At 51.4% G+C, this 25,947-nt stretch overlaps 2 protein-coding genes across 6 annotated transcripts in view; one reads left to right on the top strand and one right to left on the bottom strand.

Moving 5' to 3' along the window:
- Actn4 (actinin alpha 4) overlaps positions 1–2,859 on the top strand; it is a 70,300-nt gene extending 67,441 nt beyond the window's left edge. Inside the window, exons 19-22 of one of the 5 annotated variants that reach the window (XM_029479202.1) lie at positions 565–645; positions 891–956; positions 1,421–1,579; positions 1,694–2,859. In XM_029479202.1, the coding sequence (XP_029335062.1) occupies positions 565–645; positions 891–956; positions 1,421–1,579; positions 1,694–1,852 (465 nt within the window). In that variant the 3' untranslated portion in view covers positions 1,853–2,859. The remainder of the gene's footprint in view (positions 1–564; positions 646–890; positions 957–1,420; positions 1,580–1,693) is intronic. The other 4 variants (XM_021168443.2, XM_029479201.1, XM_029479199.1 and 1 more) reach the window with 4 other exon arrangements.
- A 259-nt stretch (positions 2,860–3,118) lies between these two features.
- On the bottom strand, positions 3,119–14,619 carry Capn12 (calpain 12). Its single transcript, XM_021168442.2, has 21 exons — positions 14,383–14,619; positions 13,650–13,719; positions 13,365–13,483; positions 13,007–13,140; positions 10,396–10,564; positions 9,847–9,921; positions 9,647–9,732; positions 9,493–9,567; positions 8,488–8,651; positions 8,169–8,404; positions 7,797–7,808; positions 7,407–7,615; positions 7,113–7,155; positions 6,973–7,032; positions 6,366–6,423; positions 5,978–6,048; positions 5,817–5,879; positions 5,205–5,283; positions 3,453–3,569; positions 3,307–3,365; positions 3,119–3,226 (listed from the first exon to the last, which is right to left on the bottom strand). The coding sequence occupies exons 1-21, from the start codon at positions 14,617–14,619 to the stop codon at positions 3,200–3,202; spliced, it is 2,163 nt and encodes a 720-aa protein (XP_021024101.1). The 3' UTR covers positions 3,119–3,199.
- Positions 14,620–25,947: the final 11,328 nt, after the last annotated feature.

The following is a 25,947-nucleotide window of genomic DNA, read 5'->3' as shown; positions in this document are numbered from 1 at the left end:
CCTCACCCTACCCCACCCCACTGGCATAGCGTTGCCTTTTGTCTCCCCCATTGTATGTCCCATCATACCCTCTCCATCTGCACCCATCCATCCATTCCATCCACTGTCCACAGGATGGGCAGGACCCCAGAGTACACAAAAGGCCAGGTGGGCACAGGTTCCAGGACTCTGGTCCCCATATTCAGAGTTTTTAAAATTTGGATCTAGACTGGTAGCCTCTTGAGAGGAATTCTGAGTGTTGAGTTTGATTGTCTCCAGACCTCCTTTGACCCAGTGCCACAGCCACTCAACTTCTATGAGTACCAGTGTGTAGCCTCTTACCCTGTCCTGTAAACAGGGAAAGGTCCCCTCTATCTTTGAGCCCTGGACTTGGTCCTCCATGCTGCCCACTGGACCCCTACTGACGCCATGGAGACCTACCTCTCTGCCCCACCAGTCCCTGGCCACCACCTTGTCTGCATCGCCTCTAACTGTGTGTTTCCCCTGTGTCTTCCTCCCCTGTCCACTGCATGTGGCCCGGCCCCTGCATCACCCTGTACGTCTGCCTTCGATGGCCCCTGGTAGGACCATGGCGGGGCACTGGGGCCTGAGGAATTCAAGGCCTGCCTCATCAGCCTGGGCTACGACGTGGAGAATGACCGGCAGGTACGCGAACCACGGCCCCAGCAGACTGACATTAACTGCTCTTCTCTTTCTCTCCTCTTCACCCCTGGCATCCTGTGCTGTCTCCTGGCTCTCTTGCTTCTCCTCCCTCATGTCTCTGGACACTTTACCCCTTACCTGATCTCTTGGCCTCCTGTCTCCTTGCTTCTCCATTGTCCTGTCTGTCCGCTGTGCACATGGGGCCTAATCTGGGCCTGGCCTCTGCTATGCCTGCGTCCTGGGAGCAGAAGCAGACAGGCAGCATGGACTCAGATGACTTCAGGGCTCTGCTTATCTCCACAGGATACAGCCTGGTATGCTGCCTCTGCCTCCCCTGCCTCTGCTCCTCCTCCTTCCCCAGCCCCCTCACTCCCTCCTGAGCTTGCCTATCTTCCTGGGGACACTCACTCCTCCAACTCCAGTGCAACATAGCCTTGCCTGCCTCCGCTGCTCTGCTGCACTCGAGGCTGGGGTCCTTCCAGTGGACACCCTCCACCCCCCCACCCCGAAAAACCAACCTCTTCCTACAAGTATCCAGGGAACAGTCTTCCAACTCTCTCCCTTCTCTTTCTGTTTCTCATTTTCTTTCCCCACCCACCAAAGCTGGGAGAGTGAACCTCACCCCCTGCTTCCGCAGACTTGGGGGGAGGAGGCCAAGGGACAAACTCCCAAGGCCTGGCACTATTTGGCAGCCTTTCTGTCTTTGAATTCTTCCAAAACTGACTCTGTAAGCAGCTCCACTAAGTTCTATGTCCTCTCCCTTTCCCCCTCCCCACAGGGTGATGCTGAGTTCAACCGGATCATGAGTGTGGTTGATCCCAACCATAGTGGCCTCGTGACCTTCCAAGCCTTCATTGACTTCATGTCGAGGGAGACCACAGACACAGACACAGCTGATCAGGTCATCGCCTCCTTCAAGGTCCTGGCAGGAGACAAGGTAGGCAAGACCCACAGAAGCATTGGCGGCCAGTAGCCAAAACTTCAGCCAGCACTGGGTACTAGGTCAAGTGGGTAAGATACAGTGGCTCAGAGTCCTGTCTTATCCCCCTAGAACTTCATCACTGCTGAGGAACTGCGGAGAGAGCTGCCCCCCGACCAGGCTGAGTACTGCATTGCCCGAATGGCACCCTACCAGGGGCCTGATGCTGCTCCTGGCGCCCTTGACTACAAGTCCTTCTCCACAGCCCTCTATGGGGAGAGCGACCTGTGAGGCCCTCGGCCACCCTGAACAGAGACTCCCTTGGCCTCCCGGAGGGGCTGAGGAGCCCTGCCCCCACCCTGACTGTATCTATGCAAAGAGCTCTTTGTGGTCCTTCTAGGGGGTCAGGCAGGGAGGGGCTAGGCAGGCCTCTCTTTCTCAGTCTTGTAGGGGAGGGAGGCTTGGCGATCAGCATTTCTGGTCTGCTAAATATATACGCTGTGCTGTGGGTTCTTAGCCGATTGGAGGGGACAACGGACCCCTGTGCCCCAGAGATACCTTCCTAATCCCAGGTCCCCTCTGCCCCTGAGGCCCCTTCAAAGCCTCTCACATCTAGGCCAAAGCCCCATGTGCCTTGTCCAGGAACCGCCTGCCCTAAGAAGTCCAGCAGAGGGCACCCAGTTCCCCTGGACCAGATTCCAGTGGCTCCTCCCACCTCCCTGCCCCTGTGTGGTCACCAGGAGCAGAGGACCTGCCATAGCCCTTCTCTGCCTCAGGAGTGGCTGCGGGGCAATTAGCCCCAGCCCACCTGGCCTCTGAGTCTCAGATTTTCTAAGGACCAAAACCAACAAAACACAAAGAATGGAACAGAAACAAACAAATCATTAAAAAAAAAAAAAAAAGGAAAAAAAAAACTTAAAAAAAAAAGGAAAACTTTAAAAAGTTAAGAACTTCCAGAGAATTACTATTTACTTTATTAACTTACGGATTTATTATATAAATATATATCCATCTAGCTGCATATCTCTGCCACCTCTCTCACTCTCATAATGAAGACATAGCTGATTTGATGCCCTCCCCAGCCCCTCCTGATTTTCCCCTCGTGGCGGTGGGCAGAGGTCTCTGGGGACCTTCTGAGGTGGAGGCAGGCTGCTGGCCTGCCTGCCTGCCTGGTCGTTAATGGGTTTCTCTCCACCCACCCCCTTGAGTTTATTCTGATTGATTTTTATTTTCTTGGTTTCTGGATAAACCGCCCTCTGGGGATGGGAGAATAAAACATGTAATATTTTTAAGAAGGACTCTGGTGTCATCTTCTCCCTGCATCTCTGTTCATGCCCCAGGGAGCTGGCAGTGCCCACCAGCCCAGTGCCTATGTGTGGGTTGTGTGCCTCTCTAAGCAGGGACTGACATGAAGAGGCTTCAAAAGGAAGGGTGGCAGTTCTGTTTGGGATGGCTCCAGCTTGTAATCCCAGCACTTGTGAGGCCGGCCAGGGCTACATAGCCAGAAGACAGGCACCATAGATAGCCACCACCTTTGTGACAGTGAGTCAGGCCCCAGAGCAGAGCGGGTGCTTGCGTGTTCAGCTTCTGTCACTGGTACCAAGCAGGGCAGCAGGGTGACTTCCCTCAGCTTCACACCTATGAGAAGGTAGCCACCTCCGACCACTGAAGAGAAAAGAAAGATGCCCTTGAGGCAGAGGCCTTGGGATGGTGCTAGAGCTACACTGTCCCTCGGGCCAGCTCACCTGTTTGTGGGTCAGGCAGACGACCCCCTCGCCGCCATCCAGGTGTTGGCAGCAGTGGCCTGTGTGGGAGAGGCCAGGGTGAGTACGCAGCACCAGCCCTGATGCACACCCCGCCACACCCCACCCTGCCTGCCAGGAGGACTCACGGAAGATGCAGGTGAGCCGGGCTGCACAGCACACGAAGCGCTCGAAGTCCACACGGAGCCGGCTGTCCCGGTAGCGGCTAGTGAGGGACTGGGTCAGCTGGTTGTTGAGGTGGAAGCCTAGGAGGAGGCTGCCTTGTTTATTGTGTTTACAGTATCCACAGGTGTTGCTGCTTATTTTAGTGTTGGGGGTGGGCACACACACTTAGGAAAGCATCTTCCTCAGTCCTTTCTCTATTGAGGCCGAGTGTCACGGAGATCACTTGGCCTTCACGTGGGTGCTGGGGACCCGAACTCTGGCCCTCACACTTTAGTTGCAAGTAAAAGTACCTTACCTAAGCACCATTCCTGTGTGCTGTTTTGTGCTATGTTGTTTGAAAGAAGCTGTCCTCTTAACTCCTACATAGCCAAGGACCGTCATCAGCTCCTGAGTTCCCTGCCCCTCCTCAGGTGGTACTCGATCTAGAACTCGGGGCCTCCAGCATGCTAGAGGAGCTCTCTCCAACTGATGTGGGCCTTTTGTGGCTGTTGGGGATGGAACCCCGGGGCCCTTGCACAGGCCAAGCAAATGCTCTCTCCACTGCACTTGCCCGCAGCCCCTCACTGGCAGACTCCAGACCGCAGCTCTCCACTGAGCTACAACCCAGCCCTCTGGGAAGTTAGTGTGACACTTAAGTTACTTAGGCTGCTTCTCAAGGTGCCAACCAGTGCAGCTTTGCGATTGCTCCTTCAGAGGTTGATGGACTATCTCCCTGACTGGGTACCACTGTGTGACTCTTCCTCTGAGGCCACACCTAAAGTCTAGACATTGGCTCTGTTACATCTGCTGTAGAATCACGATGCAATGGATTTCTAGAAGCCCTAAGGCCCAAGGACTTGTCCCAGCTTCCATGAGCCCCATACAGTCTCAAAGATAACTGCACAAGTTTGTATAGTACCTTTGTGTGCTCATTCAACAGATGCTGCCCCCACCACCACCTCCCCACGCACACCAGGCACACCATGCCCAGAGCTAGGTGGCCTGAGGCAGGTCGGTGTCCCTCTGATGTCCATGTACCCTGAGTATTGGTCTATGTTGGCCCAGGGCTGAAGGGAAACCTGGCTAGATGGACCCAGGAGCCCTCTGTCAACCTCTTAGAATTGCTGAAAATTCCCAGGCAAACATTATCAGATTCCTATCCAAAACAACCAGGCACTCCGGGATAATGGATAGATGATCCAGTAAGTTCGCGACCTCCCCTCTGTCCACTGCTTTAGTTCAGCACCCTGGCCCCCACCTTCGACTCTGCCTTAGGATCATGTCTTCCATGTTCCTGGCCACTATTATAGGTCTCATACTTGTAGTCTCTCATCTCTCACTAGCCAACTGTGCTGCCCCCTGCCTGCCTGCCCTGGCTCCTACTTGGTGGTCACAGATGAACCCATGGAGCTGACGGTCTTCTGAAATCTTGATAATCCCACCCTAACATACATTTCTCCATGGCTTAGGGTGGAATTTTCATCCTCTGCTGTATAACTCAGTAGCCTCATAAGGTGCTTTAGGGTATCTGGGGTGTTCTGTGGCATCTTGTGGGCTCCTTGCCATACTACACATTAGCCATGTCACAGATAAAAGCAGTCAGAAAGCCTCCAGGGAAGGAAATGGGCTCTGGGCCTTGTGGACAGCCTATTAGGGATGGCCACAGCTGAGGGATGCAGACAAGAATTTGAGGACGGGGTGCTGTCCCTAGAGCCATCCCAGGTCCCCAGCCACACCTGCGGCAGTCAGTGCCAGCCTCAGTTCACAGGAGTTCATTGTCCCAGAGGCATCTTCATCAAACTTGTCAAATGTGGCCTGGAGGGTGGAGAGGGAGGTGGGAGTCAGTATCACAAGTCCAGCCCCAGAGTGATCCTCTTGCACCTTGAAGTAGCTAAGAGACGGCCTCTGAGGCCACAGCTCTGGTGGCTTCTGGGTGGGCACCACTCTGCACTTGTAAGAAGGGGACAAGCTCCCAGGCTGTTGGGGACAAGTTCAAATCCATCTACCCACAAAGGCTAGGGAAGACTCAGTAGCAGGGAGCTATCACTATGATCAGTTCTGGGACCCTTCAGCTCCTCCCTTGAAGGAGTACCCATTAGTAGCTAAGCAGAGGTTCCTCATAGGGGAGGTGACAGGCCTGTGGTTGGTCACCTGGCAAGGAAGAAGCTGAGCTGGGACCTGGAATTCCAACAGGAACCAGAGGCAGCTCTAGATCACTGCATTTAGTGCCCTCAGAGGGCCACTATGGGGTGACAGGGACTTTATATCCTCGTTAGCAGTGCCCCCTTGGTGGTCCACACAATATCAGTGTCTAGAAGGAGGCAGCTGCTCTCTCAACCCTCACCTACCTGCCATGACATGAGATGGCCCCAGAGCTCCTGGAAGTGGTGTAGGGACAGTCTTTGCCCACGCTGCAAGTGAGGACACCTGGTTACAATCAATGTCCCCTAAAAGGCAAGGGAAAACCCCAGCATCCCTGTCCCTCCTCTCCATTCACTACCCCACATACCCCAAAACACTGCACAAGCTGTTCGCAGGTCCTAAGCCCAATCTCTCCAGGGGTCCTGGTGTTGGCCCTAGCTGCAAAAAAATCCAGCACCCCTTGCATGTAGGCCAACACTGCAAGAGCACTGCAGACTAACTCCCTGCAGTGGGCATATCATAGAGGCAGGTGCTGAGAATTCATGCCTGAAGAACCAACCAAGCTGGGGGTCTACATCTCTGCCCCCACCTCTTAGAGGAAGTGGGGCAGGGCTGTGAGTGATCATGGCCCTCACATAACCTTGTAGGAAGTCCTGTTCCTGTGCCTGGCACCCTAGCTTCATCACACATAGAGCCTGTATAGCTATGGTGCTTCGGTTGCAAGGACCCCCACCTCAACCTCCAGCCAAACTCACCAGGCTCCAGAGCAATGCTTATTAAGGTCTGCAGCTGAAGGGCGTTGAGTTCCTCCTCCTAATCAGGAAAGAACCACTCAAAACATCCAGCCACCAATCCACTCTGGGACAGGCCCTGTGCTCCATAGGACTGTCGGCACAGCTGTGGCTGCCTTCCTAGGGTCCAGCTAGAGGAGGCAGGCCTGTCCTCAGAGTGGTCAGGACAGTGGTGGGAGACACACTGTGGGAGCCCACCGTGGGCAAGTGACAGAGGAAGGCACTTGGGAAAGATGTTTTGAGTCTGGCAGGGGATGGGAACCTTCAGAGGAAGGGAGGTGCAGACCCAGCAAAGGCCTTGAGACAATTTGAGCATTCCCAGAACAAAGAAAAGCATTGTGGAAGTAAGGCAAAGACACCCCAAACCCCAGCAAAGCGACTCAGGTTTGTAACCCCAGCCTGGGTAACCCGAAGGAGGCCAGCCTGGGCTACAGAATAACATAGCTGTTCCTGGATATCCTGATCTACAGTGTTTGATTTGGTTTAGGGTTTGGTTTGGTTTATAAGACATCTAAGGAGAGAGGGGAGCTCGGTATCATTTGGCTGGGCATCCCCAGTCCCCGACTCTTACCTCTCCAGCCAGCTCCAAAAATAGCTGTGCCAACTCCAGCTCCAGGGGCTTGTAGGGGGCCTGTGGGGTGGAGGAGTTGAGTTCCTTCCCAAAGCCCTGCCCTCCCTCTGAGTCCTGTCCCCACCTACAACAGTCCTCACCTGGAGGGCATCCAGGTCTGCGCTGATCACGTCATCGATCTCCCTGCAAGTTACAGAAAAAGGGAGGCGTTCGGGCGGAGGTCTCAGCAGAGGAAGTGAATACAATCAAAGGCAGTGTGGGTTTTGGGGAAAAGGGAATCCCTGGGTAGGGCAGGGCTGAAGATGCAGAGGCGGGGATTTGTGATTCCTGGGCGAGGCTTGGTGCCAGGGGCGGGGCCTATGATTCTAGATTGAGGTTCCTGGGCCGGGGTTGGGGTGCCCCTGGTAAGGCTTATGGAGGGTACACTGGCTCACACTGCGGTGTGGCTGCGCTCCGAGAAGATGCGCAGAGTGAAGTCGGCTTCATCGCCTACGCGCGACGCGCTGGGTACCACCAGGTAGTGGCCAGGCGGCAGGCGACAGCGACGGCTCACGTCGCGGCGGGCGCAGAAAACCGAGCGGTCGGCGCGAAGCAGTCCCGGCAAGAGCGCGCGGCTGCGCGGGGAGTCCCAGAGGTCCAGCAGCTGCGGGCAGGGGGCCATGACCACCACCCACCCAAGCTCCCCACCCAGCCCTCTGATAGCCTCCACGGCGCCATTCCCCCCACACACCCAGACTGTCTGGCCAGGCCCTCCTGTGTTCCCAGGCTTCCTGCCCTGGTCCATCAAGCCCTAGGGTAATTCTGGAGCCGCATCTGATACCCACCTCCTCCGGAATCTGCAGGAAGAAAACACCAACGGAATGAAGGTTGGAGAGCTCACAGATTTCCTTCCTCCCCTTCCACACCTCTCACATCCCTCCTTTCTGAACCCTTAATATTTCCTCATCTTTGACCTAGGTCCCCTCTGACCCCTCCCCCAATCCTTTCCTTTCCACCTGTGCCCACATCCCTTCTCTGGCCCTTTGGTCCCCTCCTGCCCTCGGACCCTCAACGTTTTTCTCTTCCTGTACCTGAATCCCTTTCTCCAATGATCTCTGCAGCGGCACTCCTCTTTGAACCCACAGTACACTTCTGCCCATAACGGTGCCCTTGTGACCCTCTGCCCCTCCAGACCCTCAACTTGACCTTGGCCTCACCTGGAACACGTGGAAGCCCACAGTGAGGTAAGTGAGGCCCTTGGCCCTCAGACACCGGCGGTTGCGCTGGATGAGTGACAATAGGACCGTGCACTTGGGGACTCGGCCTCCTCTGGCCGGGCCCCGGGCCCCTGCCGCTCCCCAGCCTCCCCAGGGTCCCTCTTCATCATCGTCATCCTCTTCCTCATCAGGTTCCAGCAGTGTCAGCCGGAACTGGGGGTTGGTCCAGAAGTTTTCTGACAGAAAAGAAGGAGGTGGAGTTACCATCCTGCCACAAGCCTCACCCAAGTTTGCTTCTCAGGGGTCCCCAAGGCCTCACCAGCGCTGGGCTGACTCCCACCGGAGTTGAAGCCTCGCACCCAGCGGCCCTGGAAGATGTGGATATGCCAGCCGCCGCCAGCAGGGCTGGGGCCCAACACCTCAGGGCTCAGTGAACAAATCTGCACTGTGTTGAAGTGCGTGAGGAAGTCTTGAAGCTCCATCCTGGAAAGCACCGGCCGTGAAAAGTGCCCAGCCACCCCTGAGCCCAGCTTGAGGGACCCCAGAAGTGCCCCCAGTTCCCTAAATACTGCAGAATAACTTCCAATCTCCAGAAACCCCAAAACCTTCAGGCCTTGGCAATGTCTCCAAGTCCTCACAAATACCCTACCTCTGGAAGGATTCACAAACACCTCTCAACATATTCAAATTAACGTTAGAAAACCCGCAAATACGTCTGGGAAAATGGTGGAGCCAATAAAAGCCACTGCTGTCCAAGCCTGACAACCTGAGAGTTTGACCTTAGCGTCTCGCAGTGGAAGGAGAGAACTGATCCTCTCACCACCGTGGCATGCTTTGGGCCCAGACCCAATAGAGAAATAGAAAAGTTTTAAATTATATATAGTTAAAGCCCCAAATGTCATCAAGCCTCCCCAGATTCCCCCTAAATATGGTTCTATTCCAATTAAATCTCCCAAAATCACTGACTCCACATTCCTTTAGATCCCCTCATGCCTGCAATTCCATCCTTGCCTTTGGGAAAGCTGAGGTCAAAATATGGCCATGAGACAAGGACTAGCCTGGTCTATATAGTGAGTTTTAAGCTAACCTAATTTCAGTGTTCTCCCTCTGAAAACAATGCCCTTTATAGTCCTGATCTTACTGCTTCTGCTCTAACTTTGCAAAAAAATAGATTCAGATTCCCAAATGACAGCTGATAGGGACCATTGCTCTGCAACATGACCCATCCATCCCATGAGTTTCTCTGTGTCCTTTCTGGCCCTGCGTTCTAAGGCTCCTGTCCCAGCAGACCTCCCACAGGTAGAGTGGGTCCCTAAGAACTCACCAGAACTCGCCATCCTCCTTTTTCACAAGCAGGGCATCTCGCCACTCAGAAGGGAGCATGTCCCAGCGTGGGCAGCTGAGGAGACCAATGGGAGAGGAAGACATGTGGAGCCACGCCCCTGACCACGCCCCCACCCACCCCAAGCCCATCCCACCTGTCACTCCAGGGCCCGGACCACTCCACGCGGCCCCAGGGGTTCCTCAGCCGCAGCAGCCGCACCTTGGTGAAGCCCAGAGACATCTGAAGACAAAGTCATCAGTGAGGGTGGTGTGGGGGGTATCATCTGTGAGGGGAGTGTTGGGGGCATCGTTACAGAGGGTAGGGTTAGCCTAGTCCACCTATGGAGTGACTCACCTTGTGCGTGCCTGTGACAGAATAAGCATGTCCCTTCACCAGCCCTTCATCTGTGCGGATCTCACCCCGATCACTCTGGAGGAGGCGAAGATTGTGAGCCTCGGGTGGGAGATAGAAGCATCTCTCCCCAGCCCCCCAACCCAGCCTCATGCTTCCAACCCCGGAGCTCTCAAAGCAGCATAAAATGCCAAGGGACTCAGAGAGGGTGCTGGGGAGAGCAGTTGGAGTGACAGATAGGAGACGGGAAACCCGGACTCTGCACCACAGGCCTGGGATTCAAGCAACACAGAAGGCTGATGCGTGACATGTTCAAGGCCCATGTAGGTAACTTAGGCTTTGCCTCCAAATGAAAAGTAAAAATGGAGGTGGGGGGAGGGATATAGCTTATATGTAGAACTCTGGCCTAGAATCTACCATTGAGGATCTGAGGGGAGAAGGGGGAGTCAACCGCAGAAGATAAGAAAGACACTGGATGCTAAGGCTCCCCTCCCACCTCATCCCTGACTAAGTTGGTCTAGTGGAGGTCTAACATGGGAGCCCAGCTCTCACCAGGGCAGTGGCACCCACAAGGGACTCCTTGGCCAATGCGTGGCGAAGGGCAGCAAAGACTCCTGGAGTGTTTTGTCTCAAGTAGAGGACCTCACCCACGCCTCCTGTAAAGTCCACAAAAGCCTCGTTCATGTGACCTCCTCGCATTACCTCGTAGGAGCCGTGGAGCCTGTTGGAGCAGGTAGAAGTAGATCTAAGGCATGAAACATCTTGGGCCTAGGAGCTCTATCAGAATAAGGGTCTCAGCCGGGCGTGGTGGCGCACGCCTTTAATCCCAGCACTCGGGAGGCAGAGGCAGGCGGATTTCTGAGTTCGAGGCCAGCCTGGTCTACAAAGTGAGTTCCAGGACAGCCAAGGCTACACAGAGAAACCCTGTCTCGAAAAACCAAAAAAAAAAAAAAAAAAGAATAAGGGTCTCCAGGACCTATTCCCCAATTGTGTGTATGTGTATATAATTTTTACATGTATGTGTTTTGCCTGCATGTATGTCTGTGCACCACACATGTCATGTGTGCAGTGTCCATGGAAGCCTCAGATCCCTGGAACTGAAGTTAAACATGGTTGTGACTGGGAATAAAAGCCAGGTCTTCTGGAAGAGCAACCAGTGCTCTTCACACTGAGCCATCTCTCCAGATTCCCCACCCCAGCCCCCAGCCCTCCCTCTTGTCTTTGAGACCAAGCTTCGACTGACCAAGAACTCACTCTGTAGACCACATTTGTCTCAGAGTCCCAGAGATCCACCTGCCTCTGCTCGCAGAGTACTAGAGACAAAGTTGTTCTATACCATGCTCAGCTAATTGGGGGTTTCTGTTTTGTTTAGACGTGGTATTGCTATGCATCTCAGTCTGCCCTCGAACTTGCTATCCTCCTGCCTCAGTATACTCAGTACTACTGTGATAATAGGAGTAGGCTCAATCCCTGAACTATTCAGAGATGAGGTGGGAGACTCATCTAACACATGCTGTGATTGCTAGGGTCCATGAAACTGTGCAGTCTGGAAGCCATGGAAGAGCTGCACCAGAATTCTCAACTCTCCCTCACCCTTTGAGGCTCTGGGAGCCCGTGAAGGCGATGCCTATGGGGACTTGTCAGGCCTTCCAGCGCACGGTAGCCTAATCCTATGATAAAGGATAGGCTGCTGATGTCTCAAAGGACCATGAGAGATGGCATGAGGTTAAAGGCCCTTGAGGGAATAAGATTTGGCAAGTCCAGGGTCTGATAGATGATGGGATTTCAGGATCCTTGGGAAATATGAGTATCAGTGGGATTCTTGGAATGTCTGTGGAAAATGTCATTTCCACAAGAAAGAAAGAAAGAAAGAAAGAAAGAAAGAAAGAAAGAAAGAAAGAAAGAAAGAAAGAAAGGAAGGAAGAAAGGAAGAAAGGAAGAAAAGAGAAGAGAAGAAAGGAAAGGAAAAGAAAAGAAAAAGAGGAAGGCCTTTAAGATTTGAAAATTCTGCTGGTAGTGGTGCTCGCCTTTAATCCTAGCACTCAGGAGGCAGAGGCAGGCAGATCTCTATGAGTCTGAGGTCAGCCTGCTCTACAGAGTGAGTTCCAGAACAGCCAAGTTACACAGTGAAACCCTGTCTTGAAGAACCATAAACAAACAAACAAACAAACAAACAAGATTAGAAGATTCACAGGCTGCATTGAACCTTATGCTTCAGTGGTAGAGCCCCTGCCTAGAATCCCCCAGTGAGGGGCTGGGGTGGGGCGTGGCTCAGTGGTAGAGCCCTGCCTAGAATCCCCCAGTGAGGGGCTGGGATGTGGCTCAGTGGTAGAGCCCTGCCTAGAATCCCCCAGTGAGGGGNTGTGGCTCAGTGGTAGAGCCCTGCCTAGAATCCCCCAGTGAGGGGCTGGGATGTGGCTCAGTGGTAGAGCCCCTGCCTAGAATCCCCCAGTGAGGGGCTGGGGGCGTGGCTCAGTGGTAGAGCCCCTGCCTAGAATCCCCCAGGGAGGGGCTGGGATGTGGCTCAGTGGTAGAGCCCCTGCCTAGAATCCCCCAGTGAGGGGCTGGGATGTGGCTCAGCATGCACAGATGGTGGGTTCCATCTCCCGCTCACACACTCCCTTCCTAGCTTTAGCCATGGGTTGAGGTGCATGCCTGCATTCTATGCACACAAGGGCCCAGCAAAGGACGATTATGAGTTTGAGGCCAACCTGGCCTACGTAACAAGACAATAACTCAATGGATAAAGGTTGGGGATGTAGCTCAGTTGGTAGAGGGCTTACCAAGCATCCATGAGAACCTGGGTTCAAACCCAGCACCGCATAAACCTGGGGTGGTAGCACACACCTGGAACCCCAGCACTTCTGAGATGGAGGCAAGACCCTCAGTACAAGGTCTCATTTGGCTACATAGCTAATTCCTGGGCAAGCTAGGTTGTATGAGGTCTTTTCTCAATAAAATATCAAATAAAGTACCAAAAAATGAAGGTTCTTCCAGGAGAGTGCCATGGTACTAGGGCCATGGAGGCTATGACTGGGTTCAGGGTCCTAGGTTGGGTGTCTGGAGGACCCCGGATGTGATGTCAGTACTCCACGTGGCTTGGGCATGTTCCTGGGGCTGTAGCTGGGAGGGGTGGGGCTTTGGAAGGGGGCAGAGTCCTTACTTGGCATAGGCCTTTTCCAGCAGAGGGGCCCAGAACTCGTTCCTTTGTTCTGAGCGCACGAACATCAGCTTCCCCTCACGCACAGGCAGTTTGTCGTCTACCACCACATCCACCCAGCGGCCAAACTGCCATAGCTGGTGAAGAAAAAAAAAAAAAAAAAAAAAACAGGGCAGGAGCGGCTCAGCTTCCAGACCCTGCCTGAATCCTACCTCCAACCCCTGCTTTTGCCTTCTGCTTCCCAAGTTCTGGAATTCCAGTCCCCCTGCGCTGGGGTAGGGACATAAGGGTAACTGTGAAGCCTATGTCAAAATGCTACCACGGGGGAAACTGAGGCACAGAGAGAGGAACTGGACTCTACCTGAAAATGGAAGACCCCCGCATAGCCATCTTGGAAACCTTGTCCAGGGGGGACCACCCGGTACAGGAGCCTGGGGTAGAGCGTGAGGGAGGCAGCGGCTGCAAGAAGCCAGCAGTTTCCTGGGAGGAGGAGGAGGAGGAGGAGGAGGAGGAGAGAGGCTCAGATTAGGTACGAGTGGACCAGAGACCAGCAGACTGAAGAAAGAAGCCATGGGGACAGGAGACAGAGGAGAGGAGCTGTTCAAGTCCTGGGTCTAGGGACTCCAGACAGTCACAGGGGGCTCACCCAAGCTTCCCTGGCACACATCTGTTCTGCTCATGTCTTCACAGATGAACTGGGGCTCAGCACAAAACTCCTGGAAGATTAAGGTTCCAGAGAAGCCAGGTAAGGGAAGGCTGGAACAATGGAGAAGTCAGAGGCCTGGAGCCCTGACACCAGTATCCCAGGTAGTGAGGGCCTCCAAGCTTGGGAAAGTCTGTGGGTGGGAGTTTGCCTTCCTGGATCCCCCTGAATCCCGTGGCTGAGTCTGCTCTTATCCCCCACTCCCTTTTCCTAAGAACCAGGATTCTAGACCTCAGCCTGCCTCTCTTACACTCAAGGGTTCATGTCCTGGCCCTGATCCCTCAGGCTAAGACTCTGGCCTTCCCCCTCAGACCCAAGAGTTCATGCCCTGGTCCTCCTCCCTCAGACCCAAGAGTCCAGGCCCTGGTCCTCCTCCCTCAGACCCAAGAGTCCAGGCACTGGTCCTCCTCCCTCAGACCCAAGAGTCCAGGCCCTGGTCCTCCTCCCTCAGACCCAAGAGTCCAGGCCCTGGTCCTCCTCCCTCAGACCCAGGCCCTGATCCCTCAGACCCAAGAGTCCAGGCCTTGGTCCTCCTCCCTCAGACCCAAGAGTCCAGGCCTTGGTCCTCCTCCCTCAGACCCAGGAGTCCTTGTCCTGGCCCTCCTCCCTCAGACCCAGGAGTCCTTGTCCTGGCCCTCCCCCATCAGACCCAGGTCCCAGCCCAGCCCCACTTTACATGGGGCCTCTTCCATTCCACCCCTTTGGCCTTCTCTGAGTCAGGTCCCAGCTTGTCATAGCCAAGGGCATCAGGGCCAGCAGGAAAGCAAGGGTCACGAAACAGGATCCCGGAATCCAGGCAAGCTGTTCGGATGGCTTCGTAGTTCTGGCCTTTAAAGAGCTGTGGGCCCCCAGCTCCAGTCCCGGCCCCGTCGTCCACCAGCTGGATGGTGACCTTCCTGTTGCCGCTCGCCATTCGGACACTCTGGGCACACAGATGGACCCAAGCCCTTTAACCTCCTGAGTCATGGGGGGCGTGGCTCCTGCTCCATTTGTACCCTGTTGGGGGTCTTTAGGCACCGAGGAGCATTCTCCCTTGTTAATATTAATTGATGGTTTGGGGTGCGAAGGAGCAGGGACGCTTCTTCAGTGGTTTCCTCCCTGGGGCACGGAACCCTCAGTTGTGGCGAGTTTAGCAGCTTAATGACCCGCAGCACACAAAAGGTGGGCAGGCCTAGGAGGACCAGCCGGGCTCTGGGAGTGCCGGGAAGGAGGTCAACGTGGGGGTGTGTTTCCGCGTGCTTCTTCCTGTTGCCACACCTCAGCCCAGCCCAGCCTCCCTGTCTCCTCAGCTGCTTTGTGGGGGACAGTGCTGAGGACTGAACCTCCCGATGTGGCAAGCAGCTCCAAGGCCCTTCATCGACTGACTTTGAGACCTGGTCTCACTGAGTTTCCGAGGTTAGCCTCGGGCTCCCAGGGTCTCTTGCCTCAGGATCCCAGGTGTTAGATCTACTGGTGTGATTGTTGTTTTGTTTTGAAGGGTTTTGTCCTTTTGTTTGTTTGGTTTGGGTTTTTGGAGACAGACTGGGTTTCTCTGGGTAAGCCCTGGCTGTCCTGGAACTCACTCGGTAGACCAGGCTGGCATGGAACTCAGATATAAAAAATATCCTTGGCTCTTTCCTTTTTTATATATATAAAACACCACACCTGGTTTCCTCCCAGCTCACTCTGCTAGCACTCAGGAAGGTAGACCATGGCTAGGTCACCCAGACAAGGCTGACTACAGAAAACAGGTTCTGCTCTGTGCTGTGAATGTGGGCTCACCTGTGCCCAGGATGCTGCAGCCCCTTTCCAAGCTGAGCAGGCTCTGTGAAGCAGGTGGAGGAGGATCTTTGGCAAGGCAGACAGTCTTGCCTTTCAGTGCCTCTGGCCCCAGGGGAGCCTAGTCACTTTAATTTTGCTGAGACATTGACAACTCAAGCTTTCAACATCTTCCATCCAACCCCGTCCCTCCCAAGCACCATGGCCAACAACAGGGGCTGTCTGAGGCAGGAGAATCGGAAGTTCTACAGTAGTCTTAGCTTATAGCAAATATCGGGCAGCCTAAACTACAAGAGACCCAGCAATGAAACAAAGAAAAATCGCACAGATTTTTCCTCCTGCAGAGTTGCTGGGACCACACAAAGACAGGTATCTGGTTCAAGTCTCAGCCCTGTCTGTCATTAGAATTGCAGGTCTGAGGCCAAGGGTGATGCTTCTCCCTGGTGATTCCAGCTCTTGGCAGGAAGAGACCAGAGGAACCTGAATTCCAGGCCAGCCTAGGCTAAATGGTGGGACGAAGGACTGTGTGTCTTGGGCTAAGTCACATAAACGCCATGTGCCTCAGTTTCTTCAAACAGTGGTGTGTGTCCATGGTTTACCTTCCTTCCTGCCCCCTGATCTTTTTTTTTTTTTTTTTTTTTTTTTTTTTGCCAGAGCTGGGGATGTACGTGGGGATCCCTACGCGCTAGTCAAACTTCTACTGCTGAGCTCTGTCCTGCACCCAGAAGCCCAGATGTTAGATCCCGTGGCTTATTCTCTAGGCACTTGGCTCTGAGATGATCCCTCCCTTCAGACCACAGCTGAAGCAGACCCGCCAATCACAGTGCAGCAGCCTCTGGCCACCCCGTCTAACCACGCCCCCATTGTTTATCTTTCCTATCTTTGCCAGCCTCTCTTTTCCTTGCTCCTGACTGAGTTGCAAGCAGGGAAGGCTAAGATTACCTCAGAGGATGAGGGTGGCATACAAGCACAGCCAAGCCGTGGGGAGACACAATCCCCCCAAGCGTGAAACCATACTCCAGGTGTCAGGATGTGGTGAAACCCAGGTGGGTTTGTTAGGTTTGTTATGTGTTTTTGAGATGGAGTCTCACTGTCCTGGAAGTTACAATGTAGACCAGACAACTGGCCTCCAACTCCTGGCGATCCATTTGTGTCGGCCTCCCGTGTATTGGGATTACAGATGTGCACCACCACACCCAGCTGTAATGAGGACTTTTCTCGGATCGAATTACCTAGTGGTGCACCAAGGAGGTGACAGCAAGGTCATTCTTGGTTACGCTTGGAGCTGGCCTCATGCGTTTGGAAATGAAGCGGGAATGCAGGTGAGGACAACTGAGATGAAGGGCTCCAGATGACACAGGCAGGCACAAGCCGCCACACAACCTGTTCTGTGGGTTGATGAGGTCGGAGCTTGTGCTATGAACACACATTTCGTACAAGGTTCGTTTGAGGTCAACTTGACCATGTCCTTGGAAAACCATATTCTTACAGCCCTAGAAATGAGAGCCCTAGTCCAGTCCCTGAAGGCAGGGTCATTACAGTGCACATCCAGGCCCAATGTACACTTGATCCCTGTAATCTGCTCAAAGAAGGGCAGGAGTATCTAGACTATTCTAGCCAACACTGCATACCGACTCATCAATTCAAACTCGGTTTTAGCATTCACTATGCTAATTAATAAGCCAATGAGTACACAAATGGAAAGCCATTTCTAAACTCTGTCATGCCCACCCAAGAAGGCTGGTGTCTCTGGCAGCTGACTAGTGGAAGCCCTGGTCATAATTGCCCTTCTAGCTTTTTAAAAAATTGGTAGTGTGAAGAGCTGGAGACTTGGCTCTGTGCTTAAAACTTTTTGCTCTTCCAGGGGACCTAGATTTGGTTCCTAGCACCCACACAGAAGCCCACAACTGTCTGTAACTCCATCTGTGGGATCTGGCAATGTCTTCTGGCCTCTTTTATCACTTGATGCAAATACATACAAACAGGCAAAATACTCGTACACATAAAATTTTTTTTAAAGTTTTTTTTTTTTTTTAAATGACTGGTTGTATGGGCTAAACTTGGTGAGATACACCTTTAATCCCACAGCTAGAGAGGTAGAGGTTGTGGATCTCTGGGAGTTCTACGTGAGGGCTACATAGCAAGTTCTATGCCACCAGCTAGGGCTATATAGTGAGACCTTGTATGTGTGTGTAAGAGAGAGAGAGAGAATGAATGAATATGCAGAGAAGTGTTCTTCTCTCACTGATCCTGGAGCTCACAACTTGTAAGCCCAACAAACTCAAGTTCCACTCCTCCCCCATCTCTATCTCTACAGCACTGAAGCTTCAGGTGTCTGCTCAGGATCACAGGCATCTCTGTATGTGGCCCTGGTGACTTGGACTCATGCCCCCTTGTTTGTTTTTTGAGACAGGAATTTGCTCTCAAGCTGCCAGTCTCCAGCTTGCCATCCCCCCTGCCTCAGTGCTCTGAGTGCTGAGCTCACAGAAGAGTGCCACCAAAGCCTATTCCCATTTGGTGTCTTTTCCCTGGGAATGAGGGGCCCACTCCGGGGGAACTGGTGGCCCCTGGCAGGTGAGTCCAATGTGTTAGCTTGATGGAACAGATGGAGATTCTGAGAAACAGGATCTGAGAGGCAGCTGTGTCCAAGGGGACTGACTGAAGAGACAAGCTGACACTTAAGATCCTTGCAAGAGATCCTGACACCAGGGCTGAGATGTGGCTCAGTAGAAGACAGCCTGCTCAGCATGCATGAAGCCCTCCCTGGGTTCGATCCCTTGAACTTGTTCCTCTGGAAGAGCAACAAGTGCTCTTAACCACTGAACTCCAACCCCAAATGAACTGGATGTTGTTGTTGTTGTTTGTTTTTTGGTGTTTTTTTCTTTTTTGGTTTTTCGAGACAGGGTTTCTCTGTATAGCCCTGGCTGTCCTGGAACTCACTTTGTGGACCAGGCTGGCCTCGAACTCAGAAATCCACCTGCCTCTGCCTCCCAAGTGCTGAGATTAAAGGCGTGTGCCACCACACCTGGCTGTTTTGGTTTTTTGTTTGTTTGTTTGTTTTTGTTGTTGTTGAGACAAGCTCTTCTCGGGTAGTTCAGGCTAGCCTCACCAGACAAGATGACTTTGAACTTCTGATTCTCTTGCTTCTGCCTCCTGAGCAGGGGAATTACAAATGTATAGCACCACACTGGCTTGACAAGGAGATCTACCTAGGATTCAGTGCCATTGCCAAGCACTCTAGCGCTGAGATAAAACTTGCAGCTGACTCACAGTGACTACACATATTCACAAGGCAGAGGATGGCTACTAAAGCCTCACCAGGCCACTTGAGAGCCAGGGTTCTACCCAGATCTGGTGGCATGGTGAGAGGCACCATGAGCCAGCCTGGGCTACAGAGTAAAACCTTGTCAAGAAATAGAAATTAAAAAAAAAAAAAAGAAAGAAAGAAAAGGAAGAGGGTCTGGAGAGATGGCTCAGTGGTTAAGAGCACTGACTGTTCTTCCAGAGGTCCTGAGTTCAATTCCCAGCAACCACATGGTGGCTCACAACCATCTGTAATGGGATCTGATGCCCTCTTCTGGTGTGTCTGAAGAGAACAATGGTGTACTCATATACATAAAATAAATAAATCTTAAAGGAAGGAAGGAAGAAGAGAGAGAGAGAGAGAGAAATGCTCTGAAAAGAAGATTCAGCCGGGCAGTGGTGGCGCACACCTTTAATCCCAGCACTTGATAGACAGAGGCTGTCAGATCTGTGATCTCTCTTCAAGGCCAACCTCGTCTACTGAGTGGGTTCAGAATAGCCAGGGCTACTCAGAGAAACTCTATCTCTATAAACCAAAAAAAGAGCTGGGTGGTGGTGGCACACGAGGAGGATTTCTGAGTTCGAGGCCAGCCTGGTCTACAGAGTGAGTTCCAGGACAGCCAGGGCTATACAGAGAAACCCTGCTCAAAAGAAAAAAACAAAACAAAAAAAAAAAACGAAAAGGAGGAGGAGGAGACAACAAGGAACCAGGGTATTTAAGGTCCAACCAACCCCATGAAGACAAAAGGATTATTGTTATATTGTTCCCAAAGTCCGGTCTTGTGACATGGGAGACAGGGTCTCCCTGAGCCAGGACTTCTTTTTTTCTCCCCGTCTTTGGCGAAAGCATCATGACTGACCTTGACATTCTGGGGTTTAGTTACAAATGTTTCTCTGCAGATAGACAGTCCAGCAGCTGACAGACTGTGTTGCGTGCAGTGGCTGAGGGTCAGGGGAGAGATGTGAGACTTCTGATGCTGTCTCAAGGCCGGTGCAGGACCCGGCTTCTGGAGAGCTCAAGGATGAGTGCTTACAAGGTAATGTCTGCATTGTTTAGACATGGCTTCTTTTTAGAATGGCAGAGTGGGGTCAAATATCAGTGTGCCAAGGAACCAGGACACCCTCCTTTACATCGTAGTGTGTGTGTCTGTGCGTGTTTGTGTGTCTGTGTGTGTGCATGTGTGTGTGCATGTGTGTGTGCATGTATGTGTCTGTGTGTGTGCATGTGTGTGTGTGCATGTGTGTGTGTGCATGTTTGTGTGTCTGTGTGTGTGCATGTGTGTGTGTGCATGTGTGTCTGTGTGTGCATGTTTGTGTGTATATGTGTGTGCATGTGTATGTGTATGTCTGTGTGTGCATGTGTGTGTGCATCTGTGTGTCTATGTGTGTGTCTGTGTGTGTCTCCGAGTGCATATGCCCATGCTCACATATGTGGAGGCCAGAGTGAGACATGGGGAGATGGCTCAGTGGTTAAGAGCACTGACTCTTCTACCAGAGGTCCTGAGTTCAATTCCCAGCAACCCCATGGTGGCTCACAACCATCTGTAATGGGATCTGATGTACACAAATAAATAAGTCTTTAAAAGAAAAAGCAGAAGGCACAGACACTGGCTGCTAAATGGATGGTCTCTGGATGATGGACTCATTGGAATTAAGGCTTCATTGGGCCCTGGACCCTTCCACTTCTTGCCCCTCTACCTCCTCCTCCTGAGTCTTGTGTTTTGCACTATGAGTATGAATTTGAGGTCATGGTTCACTAACCCTCAGGCCTGGGCTGGAGACTGAGGAAGACATACAAGGAAGGTACTAGTCAGTGTGACACAGGCCAGCAACCGATATTCCGTATTGCTCACTGAAGTGTCTGGTTGTGTTGGAAAAAAAGAAAGATTTGGAAATGTTGCAGGATATTTGATCACACTGTGAACCCCAAGATTGTGTTGTCTACTGGAAAAGGCTGTTTCTAGTTGTGGTGGGGCTCAGCAATTAGCACACACCTTTAATCCCTCTGGCTGGAATACAGACACATTTTTTTTTTTCCGAGACAGGGTCTCTCTGTAGCTCTGGCTGTCCTGGAACTCACGCTGTAGACCAGGCTGGCCTCGAGCTCAGAAATTCGCCTGCCTCTGCCTCCCAAGTGCTGGGATTAAAGGCGTGTGCCACCACGCCGGGCCAGACACATCTTCAGTATACAACTTAAATCCCAAACAATGAAGGTAAAGTTAGTTTGTAGAAGGAAGCAGCCATGTTTGAAAGTGATGTCTAATTTAATTGAGGGGCAGACAAAGTGATTAATCAGAGAAAGATTTGACAGAATAGGATATGCCCAACTCTAGTGAAGAGAGAGAAGAAATAGAAGCTACTTAAGGGGCTATGCAGAGAGAGAGAGAGAACAGATTTTTACTGAGACAGTTGTACAGAGACAGGTTGCAAAGAGAGAACAAATTAGACACACGTGAAGACAGAATGAGCCAGAGAATGAGTCGGAGCCAGAAGATTAGAACAGATTGCAAAAGTTAGTTTGAGGCCAAGCAGAGCAATTCAAGAGAAGCTGAGAGAAGCCAGATTGACTCAGTCAGCTGGGAGAGGAGTTTAAGCCAGAACAGCTGAGTTGAATCGGCAGCTAGAGATCAGAAAGAACTAGAAAGGGTGAGCGTATTTAGCGGGTAAGACTTAGAAGCTGAAAGCACCCGAGGCCTAGATAAGATTGTACAGAGGCTAGAAGCTTCCAGGACTAGGTCTAGGTTAGCTGACAGAGGCAGTCAGCCTCAGAGACAACAATTACATCAGGCCCATAAAAGATACTGTTACATGGAAACTTACTTTTGAGGCAGGAATACAGAGATGACAATCTACGCATGCCCTGTGACTGGGCTTCTTAGCTGCCAGAAGCAAGTTTTGAGTTCCCATTTCAAAAACTGGGGTTATAAAACTGAAATTGAACTGAAAAATTCCTTTAAAAAGATTCTGGTCTTTGGAAAACAGGAAAAAACCTGGGGATTCAGACTCTGTGCCACAGGCAGGGCTCCTGGGGATGAGAGTCAATTATTCCCAGACTTAAATCAGCCAAGGTCACTGGGGATGCTTATACACTGAGACCACTTACTACATCAGGATAGGAACAAACCAGACTGTCAGCCCAGTGACTGACAAAAGTCACGGTGACTCGGGGCAGCCCAGATGAAAGTGAGAGGACGTTTAAGGGGCCAAAACCTGTCTAATATCCCAAACGTTTAACCTAAGCACGTCCCGTATTCTGATGCCTGCTGTTCTGCCTCGTGGGTTCATTCGTATGGACGACAGCAGTGTTACTGAGTCCCTGAGACTACTTGGTGGGCATGAACCAATGATTTGACTAAATGTGCCTCTTCTGATGCTTTCCAAACTGAGTAGACAGGCTGATCAGGACCTAGAGGTAACAGCATAGCAGGTCCACTCCCTTGCAGAAACAAAACTGGAGAGGCTTATACTCACTTCTCCTGAGATAAAGGAAACTGTGTCTGGCTTTGGGGAAAGCCCATTGTTTCTGTGCTAGTTGATTGATGGTAATTAAAAAAAAAAAAATCTCATGGCTCAGAAAAAGCTCAAAAAGAGAAGGAGACAAAACCCTAAGTCGGATCATTGGTATCAGTTCTGTCCTCTGCGTCTGTCCAACCGCTCTGCTCTCAGCCAGGGCTGAGCTGTGAATTCTTATTCTGATTGGATTAACAGTGGCTGCCCTGCATCTTAAATGATATGGCCAATTATGTATCAGTTCAGTAAAATTTGCAGTCCGAGGGCCAACTACAGTTCTTTAAAACAGGATGCACTCATGATTTGACTCATTCGCTAGGATCACTGGAGGATGTAAGAAGCCCCCGGACCTCAGCCTGACTGACTCCCATTCAGAACATAGACAGCACCACCTGCCTAAGGTAAAGTGAACAGCTAATCCCAGAGAGCCTGCAGTTCTGGGAAAGTCTCTAAATGTGCTAACCTTGCCTTTGGCTCCTGCACTTTTGATTCTGGCTAACAGTTCTTGTTAACTGAAGCAAGTCAATCCGAGATACAGTTTTTGTGCTTAAAAGCTCATTCTGAGAAAGGCTCAGCGCTACCCTGGGATCTGGAACGCCCACTGCAGTCGCCTACTGCCTAATAAAGACTTTCTATTGGCTTAAACCAAGTCTGAGTAGTCTTCTCTGATGGGTACCCTCTAATGATAGTAAGTTCCAGGATAGCCAGGGTTAAAGAGAGAGACCCTGTCTCAAACAAAACAGAACAACTTTTGTTGTTGTCATTGTTGGTTTTCAAGACAGGGTTTCTCTGAGCAGCCCTGGTTATTCTGGAACTCATATTGTAGACCAGGCTAGCCTCGAACCCAGAGATCTACCTGGTAAAAAAAATCGTAAAAAGCCTAGGAAGGCTGGGGAGATGCCTCACTAGGTAAGTGCTTTCTGGGGACCTGAGAACACCCCTACAAGCTGAGGGCTGCTGCTCTTGCCAGGCATGTGGACAGGCAGGTCTCTGGGGCACCCAGGCCAGCCAATCACGTCTCAGCAACTATAAAGAGGGTCAGGTGCTTGCTGGCTTGAGTTTGACCCCTAAGAGATGGAGAGCGCCAACTCCTGCAAATTGTCCTCTGACTCCCACGCGCATATTTTGGCAGGCACGTACACAAGCTAAATTAAAATGGATTTTTAAATTTGAAATAACGTATATCGTTGTGATCTATGTCTGTGATGATGTAGAACAAAAGAGAAAGGAAAGGAAGACTTTAGACCCAGGCTGCTGCATCTTCCTGGAGTGAAATCAGACTCATAAAGATGATACACACTGTTAAGCCCCTAGACAGCTTCTCTCTTTTCTTTTCTTTTTTAAAGATGTATTTATTTAATTTTCATGAGTACACTGTTGCTGTCTTCAGGCACACCAGAAGAGGGCATCCGATCCCATTATAGATGGTTGTGAGCCACCATGTGGTTTCTGGGAATTGAACTCAGGACCTCTGGAAGAGCAGTCAGTGCTCTTAACCACTGAGCCATCTCTGCAGCCCACAGCTTTTTTTTCTTAACAGGGTCTCTTTGTGTGTGGCCCTGGCTGGCCTGGAAGTGGCTATGTAGATCAGGCTGGCCTTAAAGGCACAGGCATAAGTCTGCCTCTGCCTCCCCGGGTACTGGGATTGAAGTCCTGTGCCAACACACAGGTTGGAAACAGCTATTAAATACACGATGGTAGCGGTAGCATTCGTCTTTAGTCACAACACCCAGGAAATTGTACCAAGACTGAATTTGAGACCAACTTGAGCTACACAGAAAAACTCTTCTCGAAAAAGAGAAACAAACAAACAAAAAAAAATCTCAGAGGTTGTCTGTGGCAGCCAGGTCCGTGGTGACCTCCTAAGCTGCGGAACAGGCAGTGTTCGTCTCCCAAATCATACCAAGGTTGGTACGGGTGATGACAACCTGGCAGAGGGGATTACACCATGTCTAAGACAAGGCTACACAAAACATCCCGGCTTTTGCCCTGGGCAGCCTCTCTGGGGATGCAGCCACTTCTTGTGCCTCCTAGGAAAAACTCGAGCTTTCTGCCCGGTGTGGTGACACACGCCTTTAATCCCAGCACTTAGGAGGCAGAGGCAGGCGGATTTCTGAGTTCAAGGCCAGCCTGGTCTACAAAGTGAGTTCCAGGACAGCCAGGGCTATACAGAGAAAACCTGTCTCAAAAAAACAAACAAACAAACAAACAAAAGACCCGTGTCTGAGCGTCTGCTTAGAGTTAGACTCTACAGCATCAGCTAGCTCTTTGGAAAGACTGCGCACCTCTGTACCGGGATTGGCTTGAGTACACAAGCGCAAAGCACGATGGGTGAGGCAAGCATTTAAAGCACTGTGGGCGATGCCACAATGTTGCAACACGGGTGAAGCAAGATACCAGCCACTAGATAACGCGACAGAATGAGCGTGGCTCAGTGCCAATAAAACTTTATTTGTGAACACCAAAGTGTGAAGTCATATAATTTTCAGTATCACATAATGGAAGTTGTCTTTGATTTTTTTTTCTCTCTCTCTAGCTATTTAAGATTGGACAACTCATTCTTAGCTTGTGAGCCATAGGAAGTGGGGCAAACTGGGCCGCCATCCTCAGTGCACCACTCTCTCTTTTATAGGATTGTAAGCTCCACTGGCATGAGCAGTCCTGAGCCACCACGCAGAGTCACTCCCAAATTCCTAACCTCAGGTATCAAGTAAGATAATCAGTGGGGCTAAATTCTCAGCAGTAGCTTGTTATGCAGTAATAGATAACCGATATATCCTTAAACAGGACGAAAAAGCCGGGTCAATTATACGTTGTCTACAACTTTCTGCTAGATGTGGTGTCTACCCATGATCCCAGTGCTCCAAAGGCTGAGGCAGGAGGATTGGAGCGGATCACTGTGCGCTTGAGACCAGCCTGGTTCACACGCATGCATACAGGCACAACACTCATGTGTATAAAATAAAAATAATAAATCAATTTTAGAAAAAAAAAAAAACAACCTGAAAGGGGCTAGGTGGTGGGGGTGGTACACATCTTTAATCCTCAGGAGGCAGAGGCAGGAGGAGCTCTGTGAGTTCAAGGCCAGTGTGGTATACAGAACAAGTTCCAGGGTAGCAAGAGCCACATATAGAAACCCTGTTTTGGGAAAAACAACAACAAAAACAAACAAACAAAACCCCCCAAACTGAAAGGGCTAACCTTAGGACTGGGGAGTGTGGCTCAGTGGGCAGAGTCCTTGCCTGACATACAGAAACTTTAAGTTTCATCTCGCTCATTGAATAAAACTGTACATGGTGGTGCATACCTATAAACCCAGGCAATTACAATCCCAGAACTCAGGTGGTAGAGGAAGGTGGGGCTGAAGAGATGGCTCAGAGGCTGAGAGGACACAGGTTTGATTCCCAGCATCCACATAGTGGCTTGAAGTTGTCTATAACTTCAGTTCCAGGAAATCTGATGATCTCTCTGATCTCTGAGGGTTCCGGGCATGGGTGTGATACCCAGACACAGGTGCAGGCAAAATACCCATTCACATTAAATAACTTTTAAAAAAAAAAATCTTTTTTTTTTTTTTTTTGGTTTTTTGAGTCAGGGTTTCTCTGTGTAGCCTTAGCTGTCCTGGAACTCACTTTGTAGACCAGGCTGTCCTCGAACTCAGAAATCTGCC

Source organism: Mus caroli, chromosome 7 (genome assembly GCF_900094665.2).
Source record: "Mus caroli chromosome 7, CAROLI_EIJ_v1.1, whole genome shotgun sequence".
Taxonomy (NCBI): domain Eukaryota; kingdom Metazoa; phylum Chordata; class Mammalia; order Rodentia; family Muridae; genus Mus; species Mus caroli.
Note: the sequence above shows the minus strand (reverse complement) of the source record. Positions and strands in the feature narration are given on the sequence as shown.